Below are 24,560 nucleotides of genomic sequence, written 5' to 3'. Positions count from 1 at the left end.
GGACACTGAATCTCCAGAGGAGGGAGAGAAGACCCGACTTTACTTGAACATTTGATCCTTCCTGGCCGCTGCTGGGTGATCCAGGGCAAACCCCCTAATGGCTCTGTTGGAGTTTTCTCCGAGAAAGTCAGTCCCTGGACCTTCCTGACCCCACTGGCTGTTTCAAAGGACCCCTACTCCCTCTGGTGTTAGAGGACAACCCCCCCCCCCCATAATGACTGCTGCACAGCCCAGCTATGGCTGGTTACTTTGCTTTATTTGCAGACTCAAGTTGGCTACATAAATCCATTGCACAATCCAGCACATACATACTTGGCATAAAAGAGAGGACAATACAAAAATACAGCTCTTGACAGTAAATGGAACTGCATTCAGCTCATCCCAGGCCATCCCTGTGGGAATGGCTGTGTTTAAGGTCAAAATAGTGGGAAATTTGGAATGAGGAGCATGGAGGGCTCAGCTAGCGCCATCACCCCCAGTAAGATCCTGGGCTGGGGCTGGGTAGCCTTTTCTCTGCTGTGGTCATTTCTGCCACCTTCAGACCTGGTCAATTCCTCCTCCAGGAAGGGAAAGAGAACCTCCCCAGGTTATGGGATGCCCTCTATAGGGAGCTGGGGCAGGGGCTACCCAGTCAAAGCCAAGTGTAGCCCTGGGATGACACTTCCCTGGGGCACACAGACTGGGCTATCTGCCTCTGGGCACCCCTAATAGGAGGGTTAATAGATTCAGGATAAATCTACCTCTTGGGGTGAGCTGGGGGGAACTGAAGATGTTCTCCCTGGCCCTCCCTTTAGCAGATTCCAGAAATGTTCTAATGATGCCAGCTTCTATTTCTCCCTCCACCCCAGTCCCTCCCTAGGCTTCAGCCCACCTAGCCCCTTGGCTATGAGGAGCTTAAGTCCCAGGTCTTTGAGGGAAGTCAGAGCTGACTCCAGGTCACCGACCAGGAAATCTGAAAGGCCAGCATTTCTGGAAGTGCGGGCAGGTCCCTGGAACATTAAGAAGCTCTTCTGGTCCTCAGTATGTTCACCAGAGCAGGAGCTCACCATGGTTGGGCACAAAGTGGCAGGAGAGATGAGCCCTGTACCCAGCCTTCCTGGGTAGAACAGATGGTGGTCAATATCCTGGGCTACACATGGCCCAAAGGTCCACTCTCGCTCTCCAGGTGGGAGGGGAGGAACATCTGGCAGAGACACAGCGCCAGAACCAAAGGAGGCAAGGTTCTCCAGGGACACCTCCTCTCCTGTTCCTAGTGGAACTTAACCCTTTGGACTGAGAGATGTCAGAGAATACATCTGTTTTGTTTGTTTTGCTCTATCTGAGAACTTGGGGAGAACATCATGCTCCTCTCTGAGACTGCCAGACACTCCACACTGTGTGGGACCAGGGATTGGAGGATTTGTGGCTGGGGCTGGGGAGCAGGGGGACCTCTGCCAGCAGTCGCATGGCCCTAGCCTCAATGACTTGGCAGGTAGTGTCATGGAGACCCAGGCATTTTAACTGTGAACACACACATCATACATATCACACACACACAGTCTCAGGCTTCTGGTCTGGTGCTTCTGGGCAGATGGAAACAGAAAAGTAATCAGGAATCTGTGTGTAGGGAATTCTGTTAGACACACTGGCTTTAGGCCTCTTTCCTGACACTCGAGCTTCAGTACTGACTCTTTAAAGGACCACAGACATCGCTTCAGGGAACCCTGGCGCCTCTGGGATTTGTTCTCCATTAGCCCTGGGGCTTGGGGAGTCTGCTCATCTCTCCCTATTAAACTGTGACATGGCTGGAGCTGGGGTCTCTCTGCCTGTCACGCCCCTACCACTGCATGGAGTGAGGCTCCAGTGTTAATGGTGACAATACAGTTTTGGGTGTCACCTCCTCAGATAACACTAGTGCATTCAGACAGGTATCACCTGTGACAACAATGGCTCTGGAAGGTCCTGGCAGGTGTGCTCCCAGGACTCACTCTCATCTCTTAGTCCTCCTCTCTCCTTATACTCACACTGTACCCCCAAACCCCAGCTTCTCTTTGAAAATCTCCTGGAGGTGACAGTTCCCTGTCTTCTTCCCACCAGCAGCCCAGCTGGCAGCAGATGACACCCATGAGCTGACAGGGCACATGCCCACACTCAGCAGCCCCATCGGGCTCAGCAAGCCAGATGGGGTTCCCTGGAACCAGGGGGCCTTGCTACAGCCCCGGCCCATTGTTCCCTCCAGCAGAATGAGGCAGGCGCCTGCGCTCGGCAAAGCGGGTGGCAGCCAGTGAGCATGCTCAGGCCTCACTGTGCCCCACACGTGGGCAACCCCGGCTAAGCCAGCCCGCCCGTGGGGGACCCTCCCACTCCAGAGGAGTTAGGGGTCTGGGAGGCCGAGTGGAGCTTCGTTAACAGCTCGGGCTCCTCGTGTTTCCCAGAGGCCTCGGGGGTGCCCAGCGGGTAGGCCTCCCGGGCCCGGCCAGTCCTGGAGCAGGTGAGGAAGGCCAGGCAGGCCCCGCGGAGGCGGGCCAGGTCCCTGTGGGTGGTCTCACTGACGAAGCAGTAGAGCACCGGGTCCGCCACGCAGTTGAAGCTGGTGAGGAGGAGGGAGAAGTGGTAGGCGTTGAAGATGCCCTTGGCGAACGCGCAGCTGGACTCCCAGAGGCTGCGCACGAGCAGCAGCACGTGGTAGGGCAGGAAGCAGGCCAGGAAGATGACCACGGTGCTGAGCACCAGCCGCTGGATCTGGTCCTTGCGGCTCTTCTGGGTGCCGTGGCTCCGGCGCACGGCCCGCAGGATGCCCTGGTAGGAGGCCAGCAGCAGGCAGATGGGGAAGAGGAAGCCCACCAGGAAGCGATAGTAGTTGATGCCACGCTGCCATGGCTGCAGGGGGTAGTGCTCGAAGCAGACGCGGTGCCGGTTCTGGTCCTCGATGACCTCCTTGTGCGTGAGGAAGTAGACGCTGGCCAGCAGCTCCTTGACCCAGATGAGCACGCTGACGCCCACGGCCGCCTTCAGGGTGCGGAACTGGTGGAAGCGGAAGGGATGGGCCACGGCCAGGTAGCGGTCGATGGAGATGCAGCAGAGGAAGCCCACGCTGATGTAGATGTTCTCGTAGAGGAGGATGCCGCACACCTGGCAGGACAGATCGCCGTGGGACCAGTTGTCGTGCTGCAGCACGTACTGCAGCCAGAAGGGGAGCGAGCAGATATAGAAGAGGTCGGCCACCGTCAGGTTGCACAGGTACACGCCCAGCTCGTTCCGGGCCTTGATCTGCAGGTAGCCGAAGTAGAGGGACAGGCAGTTGGCTGGGAAGCCCACCACCAGCACTGTGACGTAGACCACCGGGGCCAGCGTCTGGTGGATGGTGTGGTCGATGGCACAGTTCAGTGAGGAGTTGTCGGCAGTGATGTTCCCCATCTTTGGGCTGAAGGGGCCTCACTCCTCATGGGCTCAGGGAATGGGCCAGTCTCTCTACCACCATCTTGACTGTAGGATGGGATTCAAGCTGTATCAAAGGCTGGGCCTCAGTGGTGGTGGGTAGGGCCCTAAAGGTCAAAGGCAGGAAAGGCTTAGAATAAGAGGAGCTAACAGTCCTGTAGCACCTACTGTGTGTCAGGGGTTCTGACAGGCTCTAAGTGCCTCACTTAATTTAGAAGATGATCCTGCCAACCAACTCCAACTGAACTAGAACATCTGAATGGGTCCTGCCATGAAATGGACACATGGTTTGTTTCCCCATCGCCCTTCCCTGGCTTCCTGTCCCTTATTTATTTCCCTGGTCCCTCGGTGCAGCAAGCAAGGCCAGGACTCTTGTGAGCATGAGCCCATGCTAAGCCCGGTCTCTCTATAACCAAGTACCCCCCACCCACTGCTCCCCTAATGCCCCTGGTCATTATTCACATGGCAGCCGCAGCTAAACCACAAACCAGATCCTCCTCTTCCTTGCTTAAGACCTGCTGAGATAGTTTCTTAACATACCTACAGTAAAACCCAAACTTCCGGGACTTACGAAGCCCAGTGGGACCTGCCCCAGCTCCCTGGCCTTGCCCACCGCCACCACACTGCTGTCCCGTGGGCCAACCTTCTGTGCGTTGTCACCTGGCCTTGGTCCTGCCTAAGGCCTTGCTGCTGCCTCTTCTGGAGGGCTGCCCCCTGACCTCCTCCCCGGGGCTCACTCCTGTTCTGCCAAGTCTGAGCTTAAACGGCCCCTCCTGTGAGGCCTTCCCAGCCCACACCACTTAAAGCCACCCCCTCCCCAGTCACCATGACATTCTCCTATTTGCTTATGCCACAGAGGCCCCATCAGTATGTGACATTTTTCCTTTTATTTACTTGTCTGCTTGTTGGTGATCTGCCTTCTCCATGAGAGAGTAAATTCCAAGAGGGCGGAGGCTTTGTCTGCCTTGAACAGTGCCTGGCAAATCACAGGCATCTATGAATATTTCTGGAATGTATAAGTCAGTGGCACCCCCACTTTACAGGGAAGGAAACTGAAGCTCAAAAGGGGAAGTGAACCCTCTTCTGGCTCCCCAAAGCCAGCCTGAAGAAGGAAGCATAGGTGTTAGAGTCCAGGTCCCTTGATCCATGCGCCACTTCCCTGCCACATCTGAGACTCTGAGTCCCCACCTGTGACTCACTCCCAAGCTCCCAGTTCCGGGGACTCCCAGGTGGGCTCACCTCCCCGTCCTGTCCAGGGCCTGGAATTTCACTGATGGTGGTGGAGGGGGGTGCTTGTTGTTGTTGTTTTTAATTGTGGTTACAAATATATGATGTACAGTTTGCCATATTAACCATCTTTAAGTGTACGGTTCTGTGGCACTGTGCAGCCATCACCACCATCCATCTCCACATCTTTCCCATCTTCCCAAACCCTGTACCCATTAAACACTAACTCCCATCTCCCTTTCCCCCAGCCCCTGGCAGCCACCAATCTAATTTCTATCTCTATGAATCTGACTGTTCTCGGGACTTCATATAAATGGAGTAATTTGGTATTTGCTCTTTGTGACTAGTTTATCTTGTGCAGCGTAATGTCCTCAGGGTTTATCCATGTCGTCACATGTCATAATCTCCTTCCTTTTTAAGGCTGAATAATATTCCATTGTGTGTACACGCAGCATTTTGTTTTTCCATTCATTTGTCAATGGACATTTGGGTTATTTCTACTCTCTAGCTACCGTGAATCATGCTGCTATGAACATGAGGCACAAATATCTGTGTGAGTCCCCGCTTTCAGTTCTTTTGGGTACATACCCAGAAGTGGGATTGCTGGAGCATGTGGTAATTCTATTTTTAATTTTTTGAGGAACCACCATTCCGCTTTCCACGGCACTGCGCTATTTTACATTCCCACCAACAGTACACAAGGCTGTGTTCTTGTTTCTTGCTTTTTGTGGTTTTGGCTTTTTGTTTTTGCTAATATGTTTTGATGGAGAGAGGGAGGGGAGAAGGGGCAGCTGAGGCCTGTGACCCCTAAACTCTGTCCACAACCTGTGAATCAGAATTTGGCTCCACTCCCCCTCCTCTTGCCTGTGCTCCTGTCCCCGAAACCCAAGCTCATACCTATGGGGCCCAGTGGTTCCCCTGGCCTGCCCATGAGGAAGTCAACAGCAGCAGGTCCCCAAACAGTCCTCAGGGGCACCCGCCCAGGACCATCCTGTTGCTGAATTTACCTCAGGTTCCCTGCAGTTCAGATAAAATCAACCAGCAGGAAGATAAGTTCATTCACAAGCACAGGTCCCTAGGCACCAGAAACATGGCAAATGAAGTCATAGCTAAACACATCCCGGCAGGTTTTAGGAATTCACTGCGAGCTGCCCTGCCCGAAGCCTGCTGTTCACTAGCACTGAGCGTGTGTATGTGTGGCATGGGCTGGAGCAAAGGCATGTAGCTTCCTTCTTCCTAGGCCAACAGCAAGTGAAGTCTGGCAGCCAAAGTCAGAAATGCTCAAGCCTGCAGGGCAAAGAAGAAACACTACGTTTAGATTAAAGCACTCCTACATTCACTTGGGAGTAAAACGAGGGTTTTGGCATTCTAGAGCAATGGTTCTCGAACCGTGCATCCGAGTCACCGGAAGGCTTTGTTAAAACAGGTTACTGAGCCCCGACTCCAGAATTTCTGACTTGGGGGGCGGGGCATCTGAGGTGAGCCTTGAGGGTTTGCAACAAGCTCCCAGGTGCTGCTGGTGCAGCTGGTCCATGGACCACGCTGTGAACAGCAAGGCTCTCAAAGGTCTGGAAGGTCTGGGATTCTGCCCCTGCTAAGTGTCCTATAGGAGTTCCCAGGCTGGAGAACAGAGGTGGTTGGAAGGAGCTCTTAAGACCCAGCAGAACTTTGTAGGCTTCCCTTCTGCCATGCTCTCTTCCTGTTTGTTATGATTGTCCTGGAGCAACCACCCTCCAGGCTCTGCCAGGCTCTAGTTCTCACAGACGCCACCATGAGGACCACCAGTCCCAGTCCTGGGCCAGCCCCCTGCACCTGGAGGATGCTCTTCTAGGCCAACCATTTCTCTGACACCCACTGAGGAAAACCCAGCGAGCTTCCAGGCTGCAGTTCCCCAAGGTGGCGGGGGCTGGGGGCAAAGAAGCAAAATGAGGAGCCACTACATCTCAAACACTATCATCTACCTAATAAACTGAGAAACTACATGCAGAGCAGTCCAACACTAAACGTAAATCTTTAGACCAATGCTCATCAGCAAAGAGCTCTCTGATGACTTTAACGACCAAGAGAAATTATGCCCTGAAAGGAAGGAAGTGCCTCTTTGACTCAAGCTGGGAGCCTTCTGCACAGTCCAAGCCAGAAGGCAGAGGCGTCTGACACTGGAGTTCAGGTGGCGCATAAACAGTGATCTAATCCGTCACCCCTCTTCTGTGTGGTGCACTCAGGCACGCACACAGACGGTTACTCATGGCGTCTGGCGGTCCTGCTCACAGGAGCGGGGGCCACAGATCGGGAAGTTTCCTGCAGCCTGGCTTCCCTTCCCTTCAGCTGGTCAGACCTCCACATGTTTTAAGCAAAGATGTGTCATTTCCTAAAACTGTTCCTTTCAGAGGCTGTTGATACTTCCCTCTGGGACAGGAGTACAAATTTTTCCTTAGTCCTAGTCTCTCCCCCCAAATACCCTCCTCACTCCAGCAACAAGGAGACAGAATCTCATTTCTAAGGCCCCTGTAATCGTTTCCAAGTTCAATCCCTTCTGAGCTCACAAAGTTGCTGTGAGTGGGGTGAGGCTGGCACTGCTGACCCGCACTGCACAGAACCTGTAGCCTGGAGAGGTCAGTCCTTCGCTCAAGTCCACACAGTTAGTTGGTTGGATCTGAATCCAGAACCCAGGTGTCCAGGCACAAACTCCCTTCCTTTAAGCTCTTTTGACCAAAAGCCACAGCAAGAAATACACTTGACACACAGACATTATACACACACGTGCATGCTTTTGGAGAAACAAACTTCCCGCAAACAATACTTACCAGACTATTTAGGACGCTCTCGGACCATTTCCGTTCTTTTTTGTTTTTCTAAACACAGGTTATGAGCATCTACATTGATTTCCAGACATGCTAATCCTGGGTCAGGATCCCCAGGTGGGAAACAGCTGCCCCGCTGCCACTCAGCCTCCCAGACCCAGGAAGGAGGGGGTCTCTGCAGCCCAGATGAGGGGCGGCAGCCCAGGGGGAATCTGAGTCGTCTCTGACGCTGCCCAGCCAACCAGCTCTGCCCTCAAATACCAAACAGCTGGGCTTCCTCCTTCGCGGCTCCGTAGAGGTCGTGGGGGGGGGGGGGGAGGGCGGGGAAGGAGACTAGACCCACCTCGTCTGGGCTGGCAGACACCCACCCCACACAGCGACCCTGCAGCCAGGACCAGCGCTCCCTGTCTTGGCGATTTCCTACAGACCGTTCCTCCCGGCTCCGTCTAGAGAATCCCAGCTGGAGGCTGCCCATCCTCTGAGCTGAGGCAGAATCATGTGAACTCCGATCTGGTAGCAGGCTGGGTGGTTGCCAAGGAACCCTCGCCAGCCAAAAGATGAGGGCGGTGGGGTGCTCCCTCCACGCATCCTCCGTCTGCTTTACTCCAGAGGCCGGGAGCAGCCTTGGTGGGAATGTTAAAGCCTGAATGAAGGGCAGGGGACCTTGGGGACTCGTGGGGGGGAGGGAGGGAATGCAGGAGGAGCAGGTGCTGTATTTCTACCCATCAAGCCACCTTTGAGCACCTGCAGGATACCAGGCAAGGATATACAGGATGTAGAGCCCCTGCCCAGTAGTCTTCTCTTGAGCCACTCAGACCAGTGCTCAGGTAGCCAGAATATACTGGAAATATCGGCAAGATTAGGCAAGGAGAGAGGGAAGCTGTTTCCACTCCCACCCCCAAGCTGTCACCCTTTAGCTGCTAGCAGCTAACATCTGGGTCAGTGGGTCACAACATACCTTAGAAAATACCTAGGGAGCTTATAAAGATTGATACCAATGCTCAGAGTCCACCCCAGACAAATTGAATCATACTTTCTGGAGGTGAGGTGACAGCATCAATGTTTTTAAAAGCCCTCTGGCCAATTCCAAAGGGCAGCCAGGTGAAGAAGGGCTGATGTGGTAGAGGAGGGGGTGGGTCCTGCCTGCAGATCAAGAATGAGAGCACCAGGGCACGGTGCTGGGCCCCAGGGGAGGCAAGCAGCGGTGTCTTCAGTTAGCATGGCCCCGAGCAGGGAGCTGCAAGGACCCCTGGAGATTACCTAGTCAGGCCTCCTCATTTTACAGATGGGGTAAGTCGGGGCTAGAGGTCAAAGGCTCTAGCCCAGTGCCTTGCAGTTAAACCATAGCCTTGATTCTTGAAACCAGCCGATGACTTCAGGCGCGGGGCTGTTTTGCCATGACCTCCTCCCTCTGAATAGCCTCCCTGGAAGGTGCTCACTGGATACCCTGCTGGAGCCAGGAAGCCAGTGTCCACCATATGTGCGGATTGCTGAGGACCAGCGTTCTCCCTGTTCTGTTAGGTGATCCGCAGGACTCATCTGCTCCAGGGGACAAGTCGCTATAGTCCTGTCAGGGGACTGTATTATAGGGGTCCCAAGAAGAATCCCCTCTGTGGGGCCTGGGTCCTCCAAGCAAATGCTCATCAGTTGCTCCAAGAGGCTAAGACTGGTTATAGTGCCATATCACATGTTTAGATGTCAATGCCTTCTTTGAGTTGTAGAAGTGTGGTTGGCATTCATATGTCATGTGATGTCATATGAATGGAAGGCCATGTTAGGAGTGCAGGATCAACTTCACAGTGAGTGCCTGGCTACCCCCAGGGCACACTGGCCAAAGACGGCACCTCTGGCTCTCTCCAGGTTGACCCAGCCAAACAGTGCGCACACACACACACACACACACACACACACACACACCATCTGTACCATCACTACCTGCACCTGCAAGGATGGCTGATGGCACTGTGTCTCCTCCTCTCCACAAGACTCCTAAGCTGCCCAGGCCCTCCAGCAGTATGTATGATGCCTCCCCTGGAGTGGGGAGCCCTTCTCTCTCCAGGGCCAGGAACCCCCATGTCCTCCCAATGGGCCTTTGGGACTATGGATGGAGGGATGATGCTTTACTTCAGTTTCACTCCAATCAGCTAAGCCCATGGCCTCTGTGAGATGCACACTCATGGGGAGAAAAAAGAGCTCATGCTGTGCTCTACTTTGGTGCTTGAATTTTTGTCTTTAACCTAAAATAGGAAACCATGATGATACAAGCATCAAGCAGTGGCCTGAGGGGTCCTAGAGACCCCATAACCATGACTCCTCCAAACCTCACCAAGTAAACCTATAATCAAGTAAAAGTAATGAGTTAATAATAAAAACACTACCTCAAAAGAAGCCCCCTGGTCTGCCTCCCCCCACTCAGACTTCTGTCCTTAATTCCAAAGTGGCAGAATCTTGGAGCTGCCACTGAGCAGAGGGGGGCATTTAGTGACGGGCGAGAAGAGGCAGCGTGACCCCACGTGGGGCCTCCCATCCTGTAAAGACCCAGGCCGTAGCTGGGGCCAGGCCTGCCGCCTGAGTTCGTTTCTCATTCTCTCTCTCTCAGTCCCCAGTGTCAACAGTCAGGCGCACTGTAGCCCCCCACGGGGGTGGCAGCCCCAGGAGGCTGCCTTGAGCCCTGGGCATCCTGATCTGCCCCCGGCGTCGACATCTGCTCCAGGAAACCAGGCTCTACAGGGCAGCTGGGTTTTTCTGAGCTTCTCTGGAGGCTACCTGGAGGGCAACAGGAACCCCAGCCACAGGCCTTTAGGCACCCACCTGCCCCCAGACGTCCAGCAGCCTGGGAGACACCATAGGGAGGGCTCTGGAGTCCTCCCTGAGCTGGTGGCACCATGCAAGGCCACCAGCATGTGACAGCAATCCCATGGTCACAGGGTGGAGGTTGAGAGCAGAGGCCCTGGGCCAGACCTGGAGGCTAAGTCCCTGTGCTTGCGCTGTCTGGCTGTGACCCTGACGAACTGCATACTTGCTGACCAGTGGCCTTCCGCGACAAGAGAGATGAGGTCCAGCAAGGGCCTGGCACCTAATAGTCCTTGGTTTAGTGAGGATGCAATTAATAATGAGGATGGTAGTGGTGGTAGCAAGAGCACCATGGCCTCAGGCCAGGAGGTCCTGTCTCCCCACCTGATTTACCCTAGAAAGAGTGAAAGAGGGGCAGGCCAACTTGGTAAGATGTTTGTTATGGTGCCCAACCTTCTTCCCCATGGCTACTCTACTGAACTGGGGCTAGTTGGGGTAAAGGCCTTGGAGGCTCGCCGATGGCTCTGACAAGTGCAAGGGGTGCCTATCTTGAGCCATGTGCTGTTTGGTGGCAGGGACGTTCACTGACTTGTGTCCTGAAGGCTGGCCTTGGCCTTCCCAGGCCTTACACTTGACCACACACTTAGACCATAGGAGCCAAGGCAATGTGCTGCACTGTGGCGAGTTCAAACATGGCCAGGTGTGAATTAGGGACAGCTTCGAGGACCAGCAGAGAACCTTCCAAAGTGTCTGGCACCACAGCCCAGAGGAGGGGCAGGAGCAACTTCAGATGAAGGAGTGAAGTTGCTGCCATTTTGGGAGCATGTATTTTTTACCAAGTACTGTGCTGAGCACCTTTCAAAGGTTTCCTGTTTTAACCTTTGCGTCAACCCTCTGAGGCAGGGCTGTCCCTGTCTTATAGGTAAGGCAGCTGAGCCTCAGAGAGTGCCAGCAACTTGCCTGGGGTGACACAGCTGGGAAACAGCAGGACATCCAGAGATGAGGCTCTGGGCCACTGTATGAGTCTCCTGTTGCTGCTGAACAAATTACCCCAGATGTAGTGGCCTGAGACCACACATTTCTTACATTAGCCTAGTGCTCAGAAGTCTGCAGTGGGCCTTGCTGGGCTAAAAGCAGTATTGGCAGGGCTGTATTCCTTCTGGTGGGTCTTGGGGAAAATCCATTCCCTTGTCCAGTTTCTAGAGGCTTCTGGCATCCCTTGGCTTTGGCCCCTTTCATCGTCAAAGCCAGCAGTGGAGGACTGAGGCAGCCCCACATTGTGTCTTTTGTCACTCTGACCTTGGCTTGTAGTGTCACTTCTCCCTCTCTGACTCTGAGCCTCCTGGCCCCTCCTCCACATTTAAGGACCCCCGTAATTACACAGGACCACCTGGAGAATCAAGGACAATCTCCCTATTTGAAGGTCAGCTGATCAGTCACCTTAATTACACCCACTACCTTAATTTTCCTTTGCCACAGGTAACATATTCACAGGTTCCAGGGACTAGGAACTGGACTTCATTTGGGGAGCCATTATTCTGCCTACTATGTGGTTATGTTGCATTTATTTAAAACCCTGTAGAGCAGCACTTCTCAAATGTCAGTGCGTATATGACCGGGGGGTCTTGTTTAGGTGCAGATTCTGGTTAGTAGGTCTGGGGTAAGGCCTGAGCTGCCAACAAGCTCCCAGGGTCACCTTTCTCTCTTTGGTAGCCCCACAGGGATTGGCACAATGCTCCCCAAGTGTTTGACACTTAAATTCTTGATAACTGAAAGGGCAAGAGACGAGGATAGCTGGAAGCTGGGGGAGAAGAAAGGAAGGAAATAACTAAATAGCCAGACATTACCTGCCACCCCAAACCCACGACAAAGTCTAACAAGGCGAGAAAAGGGACAGCAATGAAACCAAAGCTGTACGGGCCAACCAACAGAGCCACCAGCGATGTGTGGTGACGGGTGACAGACCTCTGGGTTGGGACGGGCTTTGAGAGGTGTGCTGGGATTGGAGGGGGGACAGAAGATAGCTGAAGTGTGAGGGAGGAGGAGGTCCCCTGAGCCTCTGCTGCGCGGCCCGACGTGCGGTCCACCCCCTTCCCAGCCTCTGCTCCTCCCCACTTCAGCTCCACACTCTTCTCCTTAAGCTTGAAGGCCAGCGCCCTCTCCTCATGCCATTCCTCTAGGCTGTGCTTCTCAGGGGAGCTTCAGGACCCCTGCATCAGTATCGCCTGGGTGCCCGTTTAATGCAGATTCCTAGGTCCTGCTCTGGACTCGCTGAATCAGAATCACTTAGGGATGAGGTCCAAGAAGCTGCATTTTGAGCAGTTCCCTTGGGTTTTTCTGACACACACCCAAGTTCAAGAACCACTGCTTTAAGGCCCACCTCAAATGCCACCTCCTCTACACAGCCCTCCCTGACACCCATAGGATGGACAAATAGTCCTCTCAACCCCACCCCCAACATTAACTGTACCCTTCCATGGGGTCTTTTCATCCTTCCTTGGCCACCTTGAGATTTCTGAAAGGTGAGGCCCAGGTATTTTTATTGCTGAGGCAGAAGTTAGAGGACATGGGTGGGGGCAATGTGTGGTGAAAATGCGTTACAGCAGAAGCCTACCTGGGTCTCTCTCTGGAGAGTCTGTGGTCGGCCTGAGCTGCCTGGGGCATCCTTCTGGCTTTGAGCCAAGCACAAACTGCAGGCCTGAAGGTTGCCATGGCAACCCCCTACCCAAAGCCTGCCGCCCCCACCAGCCTTCTGCCTCCCCACCCTGAGTACTCCAGTCCTTCAATTACTAACTAATGATGTATGACAACAGTCACTCCCAGCACCCAGGCAGCAACACTCTAGAAAAACAAACTTGAGAGCTACCTAGCTGCTCATTACACTCAGCCTAGGCCACCTGTTAAAATCTAGTTTTCTGAATCCGAATTACACTCTCTCTCTCTCTGGCTTCTGCGTCTTCTTTTAAAGGCACAGAGTTGGCGAGCTGGTGACTGAAGCCTCAGAGATGGCAGGGAATCTCATGCTAGAGAAGCTACCCTGTATATGGCTGCTCCCTCAGCCCTGAATCCACCCAGAGAAACTGACCCAAACAGGCTCTGTGACAGGCCCAAGTCATGATACCTGTCTCTCTGCTGGTCTAGGAGAAACCCTATATCCTTTGCAAAGATGAATTGATTTGTTACCATTGCACCCAGGAGGGGAAATAAAGCAGAAGGGCAGACTTTCAAATTGTGGTAGATTCAAGGTAGTTGTAAATTGATACTCTTCTCATTGAAAGATGGGGTCTGAGCCCCCACCCCTTGAATCTTGGTGACTGCTTGACCCATAGGATAAAGCAGAAGCCATACTGTGCCAGTTTCTGAGTCTGGGTCTGGAGAAACCGGGGGTTCCCACTTCCTGTCTTTTGGAATAGCTGCTCCTGAAACCTAGGTGCCATGCTGTGAGGAAGCCCACAGAACCCCATGGAAAGGCCCGCTTTGAAAGGAACCAACCATACCACCGACTGGCCACACAAGGGTGTGATCTTGGAAGAAGATGCCCCTGTCCCAGCAGGGCCATCTGAGCTAATGTTGCAAGGAGCAGAGACAAACCATCTCCACCCAAACCCTGCCCAAATTGCAGATTCATGGGCAAAATGGAGTACTGCTATTTTAAGCCACTACTTTTGGAGTGGTTTATTATGCAGCCATAGATAATGGGAACATAAGAATGATTTTTCTTCAACATCATTTAAGGGTTTATCATGTGCTGGATACACTCATATGGTTATTTGATTTTGATTTTTATAACAACTTTATGAGATGGGTAAAAAATATTTTTACTTTCATCTCCACTTTTCCCATGAGATACTATGGCACAGAGAGGTAAGGTTTCTCACTTGGGACCAGCCAGCTAGGAAGGATAAAACCTGTTTTGCACTCTTGGCTTCCTGTTAGATGAGTCTTCTCTCCCTACAGTGTGAGCTGTACCCAGAAGGGTGCGACATCATAGTAATAAAAGACCCAGAACTAAGACTCGGGGGAAACTGCACAGCTTTCAAGGCGAGATCTTTAGCTGCATGATCTTCCTTGGAAGCAGGCTCTCCTGCCATGCCCATTTCACAGAAGGTGACACTGAGGCTTAAAAAGGGGGTAGGTGATTTGCCCCAGGTAATTAGCTCTCATGAGCGGAAGAGCCAAGATTTGGATCCAGGCTGTCTGGTTCTGGAACTGGGCGCTCAACTGCAGATTCTCCAGTCTCTATAGTCCAAAGCATCCACGGTTCTCACAACCCCTCCGGGAGGGGGTCATGGCTGGGATTTGTCTCCGTTTTACAAAGGTCCGGCCACAGCCAAGTGGCCCAAAGCCACTGGCCTCGGGGTCTGGCCTGTGCTCTCTCTTCTACCCACTGCTAAACCCCAAGGAGCCTACCTTTGCCGTTGTGCCACCGCGTCCCCGTTTCCCAGTTTGAGAATCACCTGGGTCCACCTCATGGCGGGACAAGGGCCCCAGCCAACCAGCGACCCCCCAGCAGCTTCGTGGACCAGAGTCGCAGGCCCGCTTTGCCCTCCCTCGGCGGCGCGGGGGCTACTTCGGTAAGCCTGCCCTGCGCCCGACGAGCTCCCCTTCGCGAGCGGGGGACCGCACAGGTTCGGAAGAAGGAAAGGAAAGCCTGGCCCTCGAAGAACCTGTGGGTCGCCTGCGCAGCATCTTTGGGAAATGAAGGGTTAGCTGTTTTATTTTTAAATTTTTTTTTTTTTTTTTGGTGGCGTAGAGTAATTACTAGGTGGCCACGAAGCCAGCCGAGGGGGTGGTGCTCAACCAGGCGGCAACCGCAGGCGGAGACACCGCACCCGGGCGGGCGAGCAGGACGCGCCGCGCTCGGGGCAGACGCCGCGGGGCCTCCCCGCTGCCGCGTCCGCCCGCCTCCGCCGGGCACCCGCGGTGCCCGCTCAGCACGCATCTGCAGGTGCCCGGCCGCGGCCCCCGCACTCGGCTGCCCCGGGCGCGCACACGTGGGGGCCACGTGCCCGCAGCCCTGTCGCGCGCTCGCGGGGCCGCGCCGGAGAAAGCACAGAGCTGCTGCCAGGGCCCGGGACCCGGGTGCCGCCCGCATGCAGTGGCCCGGGCCTGGCGCGCCCAGGTCCCCACGACCTCGGCGAGAGGAAGAGGCCTGCTCCGGGGCTGGGGACACGTACCTGTGCAGCGAGGAGCCTCAGCGCTGGCTGCCGCCACCCCGCGCGTCGCCTGCACACTCCTACAGCTGGCGCGCAGCAAACGGGGTAGGCACTGCGTCCTCCGGCTGCTGGCAGGGGCACCGGCGGGTCCGTCTCTAGCCCAGGCCCTCTTCCTCTTCGGAACACGACTGATTCCCCCATCCAACGTCCCCCCCAATCCCCGCCCCCGCCGGGCACACCCAGCCCATCCCATCCGCACCCTGCCTTTCACTCCGACCACAGGCCCCAGGCCAGGCGCCTGCCAGGAAGAGCTGCAGTCGTGCAGACTTGTCCCGGAGGTAAGCCCTCCCTGCCCCCACTACCAGCCTGTCCCCGGGACAGATTCTGGAGTTGCCAGCATGGGCTCCGACTGGACCTGGCTGCGAAAGGACAAGGGTCTGTCTCCAGCCACATCCACAACCCCCAGGTGAGAAGCCGAGAGAAGAGCCCATGAAGCGATCTTTCTGTACTTTCCACGTCCGTAATCCCCAGTGCAGGACATCAGTAGCCACTCAGTAAATGCAGTGCCGCCTTGCGCTCTGGGCCTCTCTCCACCCCCCTCTGCACTTAGGTTTGCTGCCTCCTGGGTCCCTGCGCTGGGGGTCCCCGGGCCTGAGTGTGCTTGAGGCAGGGGTTACCAGGGACAGCACAGAGGTAGATATTATTACTATCCCCATTTTACACATGGGGGAATGAGGCGTGGAGAGGTCAAGGTCACACAGGTAGTAAGTAGAGGCACTGAGACTCAAATCCAGGCAGGTGAGTCCAGAGCCCTCACCACCACCTGCATCCAATCCCAAGCCACCCTTAGCTGTTCCCTCAGTACCTTCTCCCTTTCACATCTGTACACCCTTACTCCTGCCTGTGTCCCTGCCCACTCAAAAGAACACCTGACCTCCATCTCCTGAACTCCTGCCCCAGTTTTAAGAGGTGAAAGTCACCTCCCCTCTCCAGTCTTCTTGCGTGCCCCAGGCAATCTGTGCTGAGCACCCATCCCAGCATTTGCACCGCCTGCCGGGGTCATTGGCACACAGCTGACCCTCTGCAGGGCCCTCATTCTGCACCCAGTGCCTGGCTCGGAGCAGAGCACCCCATTCCTGTTTGTGAAATGAGTGTCTGAGACTGGTCACTGCAGGAATCTGCAGAAACTTTGGTGTCAGGACAGTTGGTTGGGGGCAGGGTTTAGGGGCAGAGGGCAACTGGAGAGCAGGCAAGGGAGGTAAAGAGAGAGCTCAGTGCTCACCCTCTGCGGATGCCTCTGGGAGGCCCACAGCTCCGCACTCTGGCCCTTGGGTGAGTCTCTGGAAGGAAATGGACAGTGGGCAAGAGGACAGACGTTAACTCTGCAGGGGAGGCAGCAGGAGGCAGAAGGAGTGTGAGAAGCAGGAATTTTGCTTTTCCCACTGGGCAAATGCCCAGCAACCTCCCAGCAGGCTCTTCTCAGATGCTACCGCAGCCTCTTGTGCTGGTCCTCAGTTTGAAATTCCTGCTTCTTGCAAAATCTTTACAAATGGAGTTTTCTGGATGAATATTCATGCCGTAAAAATGCACATATGATTTTTTAAAAATTGCCAAACTGGAAGTAGTTAAGAGTTTGACTTTGAAAGCCAAAGTGTCTTGAGTTTGTATCCCAGGTCTGCTTCTTAGACAAGTTCCTTGTCTTTTCACCTCTCTGTGCCGGGTTCTCCGTGTGTGAAATGCAGACACTGCTTCAGAAGGGGGCTGAGATGACTGCATGATTATATCAGATAAAGCCCTTAGCTCAACACCCAGCAGATACTTGGGTTCTATACATGTTAGCCATTATTATTACTGTCCACTCCAAATGCCCTTATAGACAGCTCTTACCTTTTGAGTGCTTGCTGTGTCTTTAGCACTTATGAGTGATCTCTTTTCATCTCAACAACTAGTTTTATTCTCTCCATTTCACAGATCCAGGAAACTGAGGTTCAGTGAATTGCTAAGGTCACTCAGTTTTGAGTGTCTGAGCCAGGACTTGAGTGGAGTCCTGACTGGGAGGGTGCTTCTTGCAGTGGTTATGTTCTGCATCCTATCCCTCCAGGCAAGAAGTGGGGTGTCCTAATGCCCATCAGTTTCCAGATCCATGGTGCATGCCATGTAGAAAGTTTATTATAAGTGAGTCCTGCCAGGGCTGCTGCACTGCACACTGTTCAATATTGTCGGCTGTACACACTATAACCTATCTGGTGGCACCTGGAGTTGGGGCAATATGGCAGTACTTGGTGGCACTTCCTCTCTGCCTCTCATTTTCTAGCACACAGTCTTTGTTTACAGATGTCCAAGCACGTCTAGAACTCTTCATAGTCTAAATACTCTCCAGTTAAAACAAACACCATTTTAATTCTTGCCTCATTGTTTAGAATGGAACAGCATGGCACACCAGTTATTTAAAAATCATTAGAACTGGCTTGTGGAATACAGTGTTGACATCTCTGGCCATGCTTTTCCAGAGAAAATGCTAGATTTGGAGAAGCAAAGGGATGCACGCACTTCCTGCAAAGTTGCCTTTTGGCTAGACTTTGCTGTGTTTTTTGGTGTTAAGACGGCCAGTCCTTGGCAGGAACAGTTGAATTTGTTGGTTTGTAAACAATACCTGGCAATGGCCTTATAGACTACAAACAGCTCACCAAGTTAAAATGAAGCATGCATTGTTTTCCAGAACCTTCCTGGTCCTAGAGAATGGTAAATTATGGCCCATGCTCATGGAATGCTGATTTGAGATACTACACTAATAACCATTTTTCTTGCCCACAGAAATCATCTACCACATTGGGCTGGGCTCAGAATTTCTCCATACCTGGCACAAGGGGCAATTATGACCATTTCTCTTTTCCAGCCTCTCGTGGGGTTTCAGTCTCAGCATTTGCCTTTTCCTGGTGGTAAGCCCAGGGAGGCACACTATGGCTGCTCAGAAATTGCAGCTGACGGAATGGATGAAAGAGACTGGTGCAGCAGGCCAAAAGCATGCTGATTTTATTGGTCTGTCCAGATCCACTTCCCACCGTTCTCCATCCCACTCTTTGGACCACAACCATGGGCTTCTGCTGAGTTTGGCCAACAGGAAGCGCTAACGGGAGTCAGAGGCTGGCATGAGAGTGGGAAAGAGGGAGTACTTCACCCCTGCCGGGGTGCTTCAGGTTGGTGCCTCCCTTTGTGCAGCCGCCAGCTCCCGTGCGAGTCCTGATCCTGCACGGCTCTCCCCCTTCTTCCTCCAGGCCTGGGGACAGTAGCAGCTCCCCAGAGATGCTAGTGTCATGGTGGTGCACCACCCAGCATCATTTCCCTTCGCCCCATCCACACCCTTGAAAAGCGTCCCCGTACTAACCTCTCCTCGGTGCCCCTGCTTGATGGTGCCTCTGCTTCCTGCCAGGCCCCCAGAGGACACAGAAGTGGGTGTATCAGATGCACCTTCACTGCAAACTCACACTCACGGAAGCATGTGCACACGTTTTAGAATCACCAGAGATTATCTACTTTAAAAAACTACTGTTTTTGCAGGTCATCCTTCCAATCAGCACAGCTGGCCAGCCTCAGAGGAAATGTCTCTTTAACCCCCAAACAGGATGATTCCCTGCTTCCCCACTCGGCTCCAGCGCCAGCTCACCGCTGCCCCTGCTCAGACCCAGCCCTCCTCTTGCAGATTCTCCTGCCCTCTGTTTCCCAGCACCACCACAGGGAGCGTCTTAGCTACTCACTGTGATACACAACTTTCCTTTTGAGAAATACCATGGCAGAGTCAAGCACCTCCCAGACAGCTTCAAGCAACAAAAAGCAGGTTTTTCTGAGAACCATCACTTCTGGCACCAACCACACTCCAGCAGGTCTGGGCCTGAGCTGATTAATCAGATGACTGACCTGATTGACAGCACAGTGTTGTTTCCGCTCCCACTCAGATACTCCCCTGGCCCTCAGACAGTGTGACTAATGTGGACACCCAACGGCAGGAAGCTCCAAGGCTGGTGGTGAATCAGCTCAGGTCCAGGGAGTGTGAGCACCCACATCTGGAGAGCTGGCAAACCCATGCTGCATCCCTGGCTGGATTTTGGACTCCTGGAGGAGGGCTTCGGGCTGGGCTTGCTCAGGCTGAGGCAGCTTGGAGAAGGGGTAGCAACTGAATGTCTCAGTTCAAATCCCACATCTGTTATTTTCTGGTTGTGAGAATCTCTGGCAAGCTATGCAGCCTCCCTGTGCCTCAGTTTCTTCTTCTTTAAAATGGGATTAATAATGAAGTTTGCTGTAAGAATGAAATAGATAAAGATGCTCCCAAAACATCTGGTTGACACAGAAACCAGGAACCTAGCCTAGCAGGTGCACAAAAGCAGGTTGTGCTGGGAAGGCACAAGGGGAGGCTTGGTTGACACAAGTACGGTAGGCCAGGCTGATGCTGTTCAACCAGCCTCGACCAGGCTCAACCTAGGTTCTCCTGCTTATGGAGAATGGATCAAATCCTGACTCTTCACCCTGGCTGTGTGACCCCAGAAAGTTACATGACCTTTCTGTGTCTCAGTTTCCTTTTCTGTGAAATGGGGATAATAACAGTAACCTACAGGGTTGTTGTGCATATTAAATGAGTTAATAAGTATAAAACTCTGAGTTATTCTTAACCCTAGTGAGTGCTCAATAAACATTGGGCACCCCTCTTCATCCAGTGCCTGCGGAAGGCTCGCGTGTTCCCCTCTGGCTCAGCTATGCAGGCTTCTTTGTGATGGCAAGCTGGGGAAGTGCGGTTTACTTTCTTTGGCTTGCTGTGTAAGATTGCCTCCAATGGGGCTCATGTTACTTTGGTGTGTGGATGCTGGGGGAGGACAGCGGTGCATCTGGGTGGTACTTGGCATCCAGAAACTCTTCTAGACTTTCATGCCTGGCTAAAGAGAACCTAAAGAGAACCATTGGAAGCTCCCTGCAGCTTCCCTGGATAGGCTTAGGTGCCTTTTACAGGGTGTGGGTGAGAAAGGGCTGATATGGGAGAGATCTGGCAAATAATATGTCACCTAGACAGGGGTCTCACTTAGAAAATCTGGGGAAAATCCTCCCTTCCTCTGTTGGGCTTCAGATCTTGCCTGGCCTCTCTTGGGCTGTCTGTCAGCTGGTGTCGTGGGTGTGATAATGGTGCCACACAGGCAGGGTAGCCTGGAGGTTGGGAGGTGTACCCTGGGGCCAAGCTGCTTGGGTTCAAATCCCAGCTCTGCCACCTGCCAAGTTATTTAGCCTCTTAATCCCCACTGTAAAGGGAAGATGGCAACAGTGCCTCCCTCCCAGAGTGGCGGGGAGTGTGCCCAGAAGAGTTGTTGGCCCACAGTAAGTGCTCGGTAAACGCCAGCGAATATTAATATACCACCAGCCAGTTTTCTCTGACTACCTGGGACAGCTGTTGTGCTAGCCAGAACGACGCTCCTCCTCAAGGATGGCCACGGCCTAATGCCTGGAACCTGTGACTCTGTTGCCTTACATGGCAGAAGGAACCGTGCAGATGTGATGAAGTTAAAGATCTTGAGGTCGGGGAGTGTTCTCAACCATCCAGCTGTGCCTGATGTAGTCAAGAGGGTGAAAGCAGGAGACGCGAGGGAGAGTCTCAGAGAGACTCAACCAGCCACTGCTGGCTTTGAAGATGGGAGGTGACCAAAGGCAGTGAAATGCCTTCTCTTCTAGTGCCCCGGCAGAGGAACTCGGCTGTGCTGACACCTTGACACCGACCTCTGACCTCCAGAAGTGTAGGATGGTAAGTCTGTGTTGCCACAGGGTACCCGGAAGTCTGTCGCAGCAGCCGCAGGGGACTCATGCCACTGCATCCTTGCAGGAGGAGCCGCGTCAAACCCCACCGCGGGAGTTCGTGAGCACCTGTGTCGTGGCCCGTCCTGCTCGCCCTGTGGACGTGTGGGGAACACAGCAGACCACGGGACCGAGTGTCTCCTGGACACAGCACTGCCAGGGGTGGAGTATCAAGAGCAGGAGAGCTCAGGGTGGGCTTGGTTGGTTGGAAAAGGCCTCCTGGGGAGTCTGGACCCTCAGTAGGGCCTTGAAGGATGGCAGGGTGGGGTTTGGACAGGGAGAAGGAGAAGGGCAAGGCATTGCTGGAAGGGGCCCGGAGGGAGTAGAGTTGAGAAATTCAACCCATTATTCATTCATCTGTTCATTCAGCACCTGTGCTCCAGGCTTTGTGGGGGGAACCTGGATAGTAAAGTAAGGCAGATCTGGTGGTTGTTCCTATGGAACTTCCACCCAGGAGAGGAAGCCAGTACACCATGACAATAAAATATGACGAGCGTTACAGCAGGAGAAGTACAGCTTGTTAAGTGGGCACATCAGGGTGGGCTTCCTGGAGGAAGTGACCCTTCAGGTGATACAGGATTAAGTTTTGTTCTGTTTCACTTTGGGCTCTGTGTGGTGCTCTGCACTCAGCAGGTACTGACTGATAGTTTAGCCATGTATTTCCTTATTCTTTGTCCAGTTTTATCTTAATCCTTATTACACTAGGAGAAAGTCTCGGTTTCAAGACATTTCAATAAATGTCTTGAGTGCCTCTTTAATTCTTGCTAATCTGGAAAGCCAGCCTGTAGGCAACAGGTGCTAATTAAAGTTTAATAACACTGCTTGGTTTTCCTTGTTTTTATTTGTTTCATTACATTCCTTTTGTGGCAGGGGGTACTGATTTTCCATTTCTGGGAGCAGAACACAATTTCCTTTTAAAAATAAGTGTATTTAAGACTAATGGAACCATGACTGAGCTGGGGGTCCTTCCTCTTGCCCTGGAGCTGACCACTGGGGTCCAGTGGAAGACAAAGAGGCACTGAGTGTCCCTCAGCAATGGGCCTGACCACTCCCTTAAGGCTTCCACATCCTACCCAACCCCGAGGGTGGAGTGCCACCCGGGACCAGAGGGTGAGCCCTGAGGGGCTGCGAGATTCCCCGAAGAAGCCCCGTTCAGCTGGGCGTGGGGCTGCCGCAAGGAGGAGCCCAGGGTCCATACTGGGTGGACATCTGCCTAGGCAGGGGGCATGCCACTCTGTTCAGTGCGACTTTTTGGACAGGAAGGAAAGAAGCCTGGAGAGAGGCAAGAGGTGGCCGGTGGACAGCGGGCAGCCTGCGTGCATTCCCCCTGCCCTGCGGCCAAGTGGGTAAGGAGGAAAGCTGCTGGGCTGCCAGGAGGGCTCTCTGGCAGGGGCAGGAGCTTGAGCAGCACGGAGGAGACGGTGCTGGAGCCAAGGCCCCTGTGTCAGGGGTCTGGGCAGCAAGTAGGCCCCACACAGGGGGCATCGGGACCAGTTCAGGCTGGCCAGAGAGAAGAGATGCTCAACAGCAAGAGGACCTCAACGGCGGCAGCCTGGATAAGGGACGCAGGTCTCCTTCCCTCCTGTCCCCAGCACGCTGAGGGAGGCAGGCCCCGAGAAGTGGAGAAGGGAGGGGCCCCTGGTCCCTGTCCTCTCTGTGCCCTCAGGCAGAGATATTCTGAGATTTCAGGGTTTGTACCCAAAGTACAAAAACTGTGATAGCCTCTGCCCAAGAAGCCTCTGAGGAGCACAGGTTAGATCTGAAAATAGTGACAGCCAGAGATGTTTCAAGTTTCTATTCCCTGCAAAGAAGTTCTGCAATAATCCAGTTTCCAAAGTAAAATATTCAGAGAAAAACATCATATATATGATACAACAGAACTTGAGTTGGTTTTTTAACTGGTTTGGAATGGAAAACTAGGATTGGCCCAGCAATTACAATAGCTATGACTGGAGGGTGATGGGCAGGGAGGACTCATACTGCGGGAGCCCAGAGTACCAACACTCCCGATAGAGGACAGTCAGGGCAGCCTTCCTGGAAGAGGTGACTTGTAAACTAAAACCCTCAAGGAGCCTAGGAGGTATCCTGGGAATCCTCCTGGTGACAGGTGTGTATGGCACTGTGGATAGAAAAGGGGCTTTTTGAATGGTGAGAGTGGAGGGATTTCTCATTAGTCCAGGGGTGTACTGCTGGGGGGTGCCCCCTTAGTTAGATTCTGATCATTTGGAGGCAGGAAGGAGAAGCCAGGCAGACCTCCCACCATCCCTGAATTATACAGTGTCTCTTCCCCCCTGGAGTATGAGTTGTATGGGGAGGACCAGCTCCCTCCAGCTTTGGCCTGTTTGCCGAATGAGTGAGGGGAATGAATGCGGGCACAGATCGGCTGGGACAGTTAAAGGAGATGCCATCTGAGAAGTCCCTGCCACCAGCAGGCACTCAGTGGTATTACCATCTGCTCAGGCAAGCCTCCAGCCTGGGTGCCTGGACTCCTCCCCCAGTGCTCTTCTCTGGGCCTTAGCTGCAGTTAGGGTCAGGGCAGTTGGGATTGGACTTTCTGAGATCTGCCCCCACCCAGGGGCTCCGAGTAGGGCAGGCCACTCCCACCTGCTGCACCCTCAAAATGCCACGTCCTGACACACCTTCTGGGTGGTAGGTCCCTGGGCCCCAAAACCACTCTCAATTTGGGCCCTGGAATGGCAGGGACCTACCTCGCAGCCCTTCTTCTCCACCCCCCTGCAAAGGCCTTTATCTGGAGACTAGATCTGAATTTTCCACCCGAGATGATGTCGGGGAGCCGGCCTTGTTGAAGGTCGGTGGTCCCCTCATCCCGCGCTGCCAACCCCGCTGTCAGGAACCGAACGCGAGCTGCGCGGGCGCACTCACCTCTCAGGTCCCTGGTGCAGGACGCCGGGCGGCGGCTCCCCAGACCCCGCGGGCGGAGGGCGCCGGGCGGCGCGGCCTCCGGGGCGGGGGTGGCGGCCTGCGCGCCCGGCTCCGGGAGGCGCTGGAGGGGCGCGGGCTCCGGCGGGGGCGCGCGGGGCCTGGGGAGGGTGCGGCTTCCGGAACGGCTCCTTAGGGCCATCGCTCTCCCTTGGGGACCCAAGGAAGGGCGCAGTTCACCTCCCCGCTGTTTATTTGAGGTCTCGGGAGGCGGGGAGACGGGAGCAGGTGGCTGGTTTCGCCTTCGCCAGCTCTGACTGCACGCGCGCCACGGGACTTGGCGAACAGGACCCCAGTGGGCTGGGCCAAAAAGCCAGAGCTTGGAAAAGAGGGAGCATTTCTGAGGCACGCCAGGTCTCTTCACCCCTCCGAGGTATGTGCCAGGCCTGCCAGGCAC

At 54.1% G+C, this 24,560-nt stretch overlaps 1 protein-coding gene across 10 annotated transcripts; it reads right to left on the bottom strand.

The window, feature by feature from the left end:
• Positions 1 to 235: 235 nt before the first annotated feature.
• Positions 236 to 24,327, bottom strand: GPR68 (G protein-coupled receptor 68). 10 transcript variants are annotated; one of them, XM_057488209.1, is made up of 3 exons: positions 24,107 to 24,234; positions 5,652 to 5,931; positions 236 to 3,524 (listed from the first exon to the last, which is right to left on the bottom strand). In XM_057488209.1, exon 3 carries the CDS (start codon positions 3,394 to 3,396, stop codon positions 2,311 to 2,313), a length of 1,086 nt encoding a protein of 361 aa, XP_057344192.1. In that variant the 5' UTR covers positions 3,397 to 3,524; positions 5,652 to 5,931; positions 24,107 to 24,234; the 3' UTR covers positions 236 to 2,310. The 10 variants fall into 10 exon arrangements, with proteins under 10 accessions (XP_057344192.1, XP_057344196.1, XP_057344191.1 ...); XM_057488213.1 differs by lacking the exon at positions 5,652 to 5,931 and adding an exon at positions 19,310 to 19,546 and having other exon boundaries at positions 24,107 to 24,191; XM_057488208.1 differs by lacking the exon at positions 24,107 to 24,234 and adding an exon at positions 15,416 to 15,617.
• Positions 24,328 to 24,560: the final 233 nt, after the last annotated feature.

The sequence above is a fragment of the Manis pentadactyla genome, chromosome 11 (assembly GCF_030020395.1).
Source record: "Manis pentadactyla isolate mManPen7 chromosome 11, mManPen7.hap1, whole genome shotgun sequence".
NCBI lineage: Eukaryota > Metazoa > Chordata > Mammalia > Pholidota > Manidae > Manis > Manis pentadactyla.
This window is presented reverse-complemented; position numbering and strand designations above follow the sequence as displayed.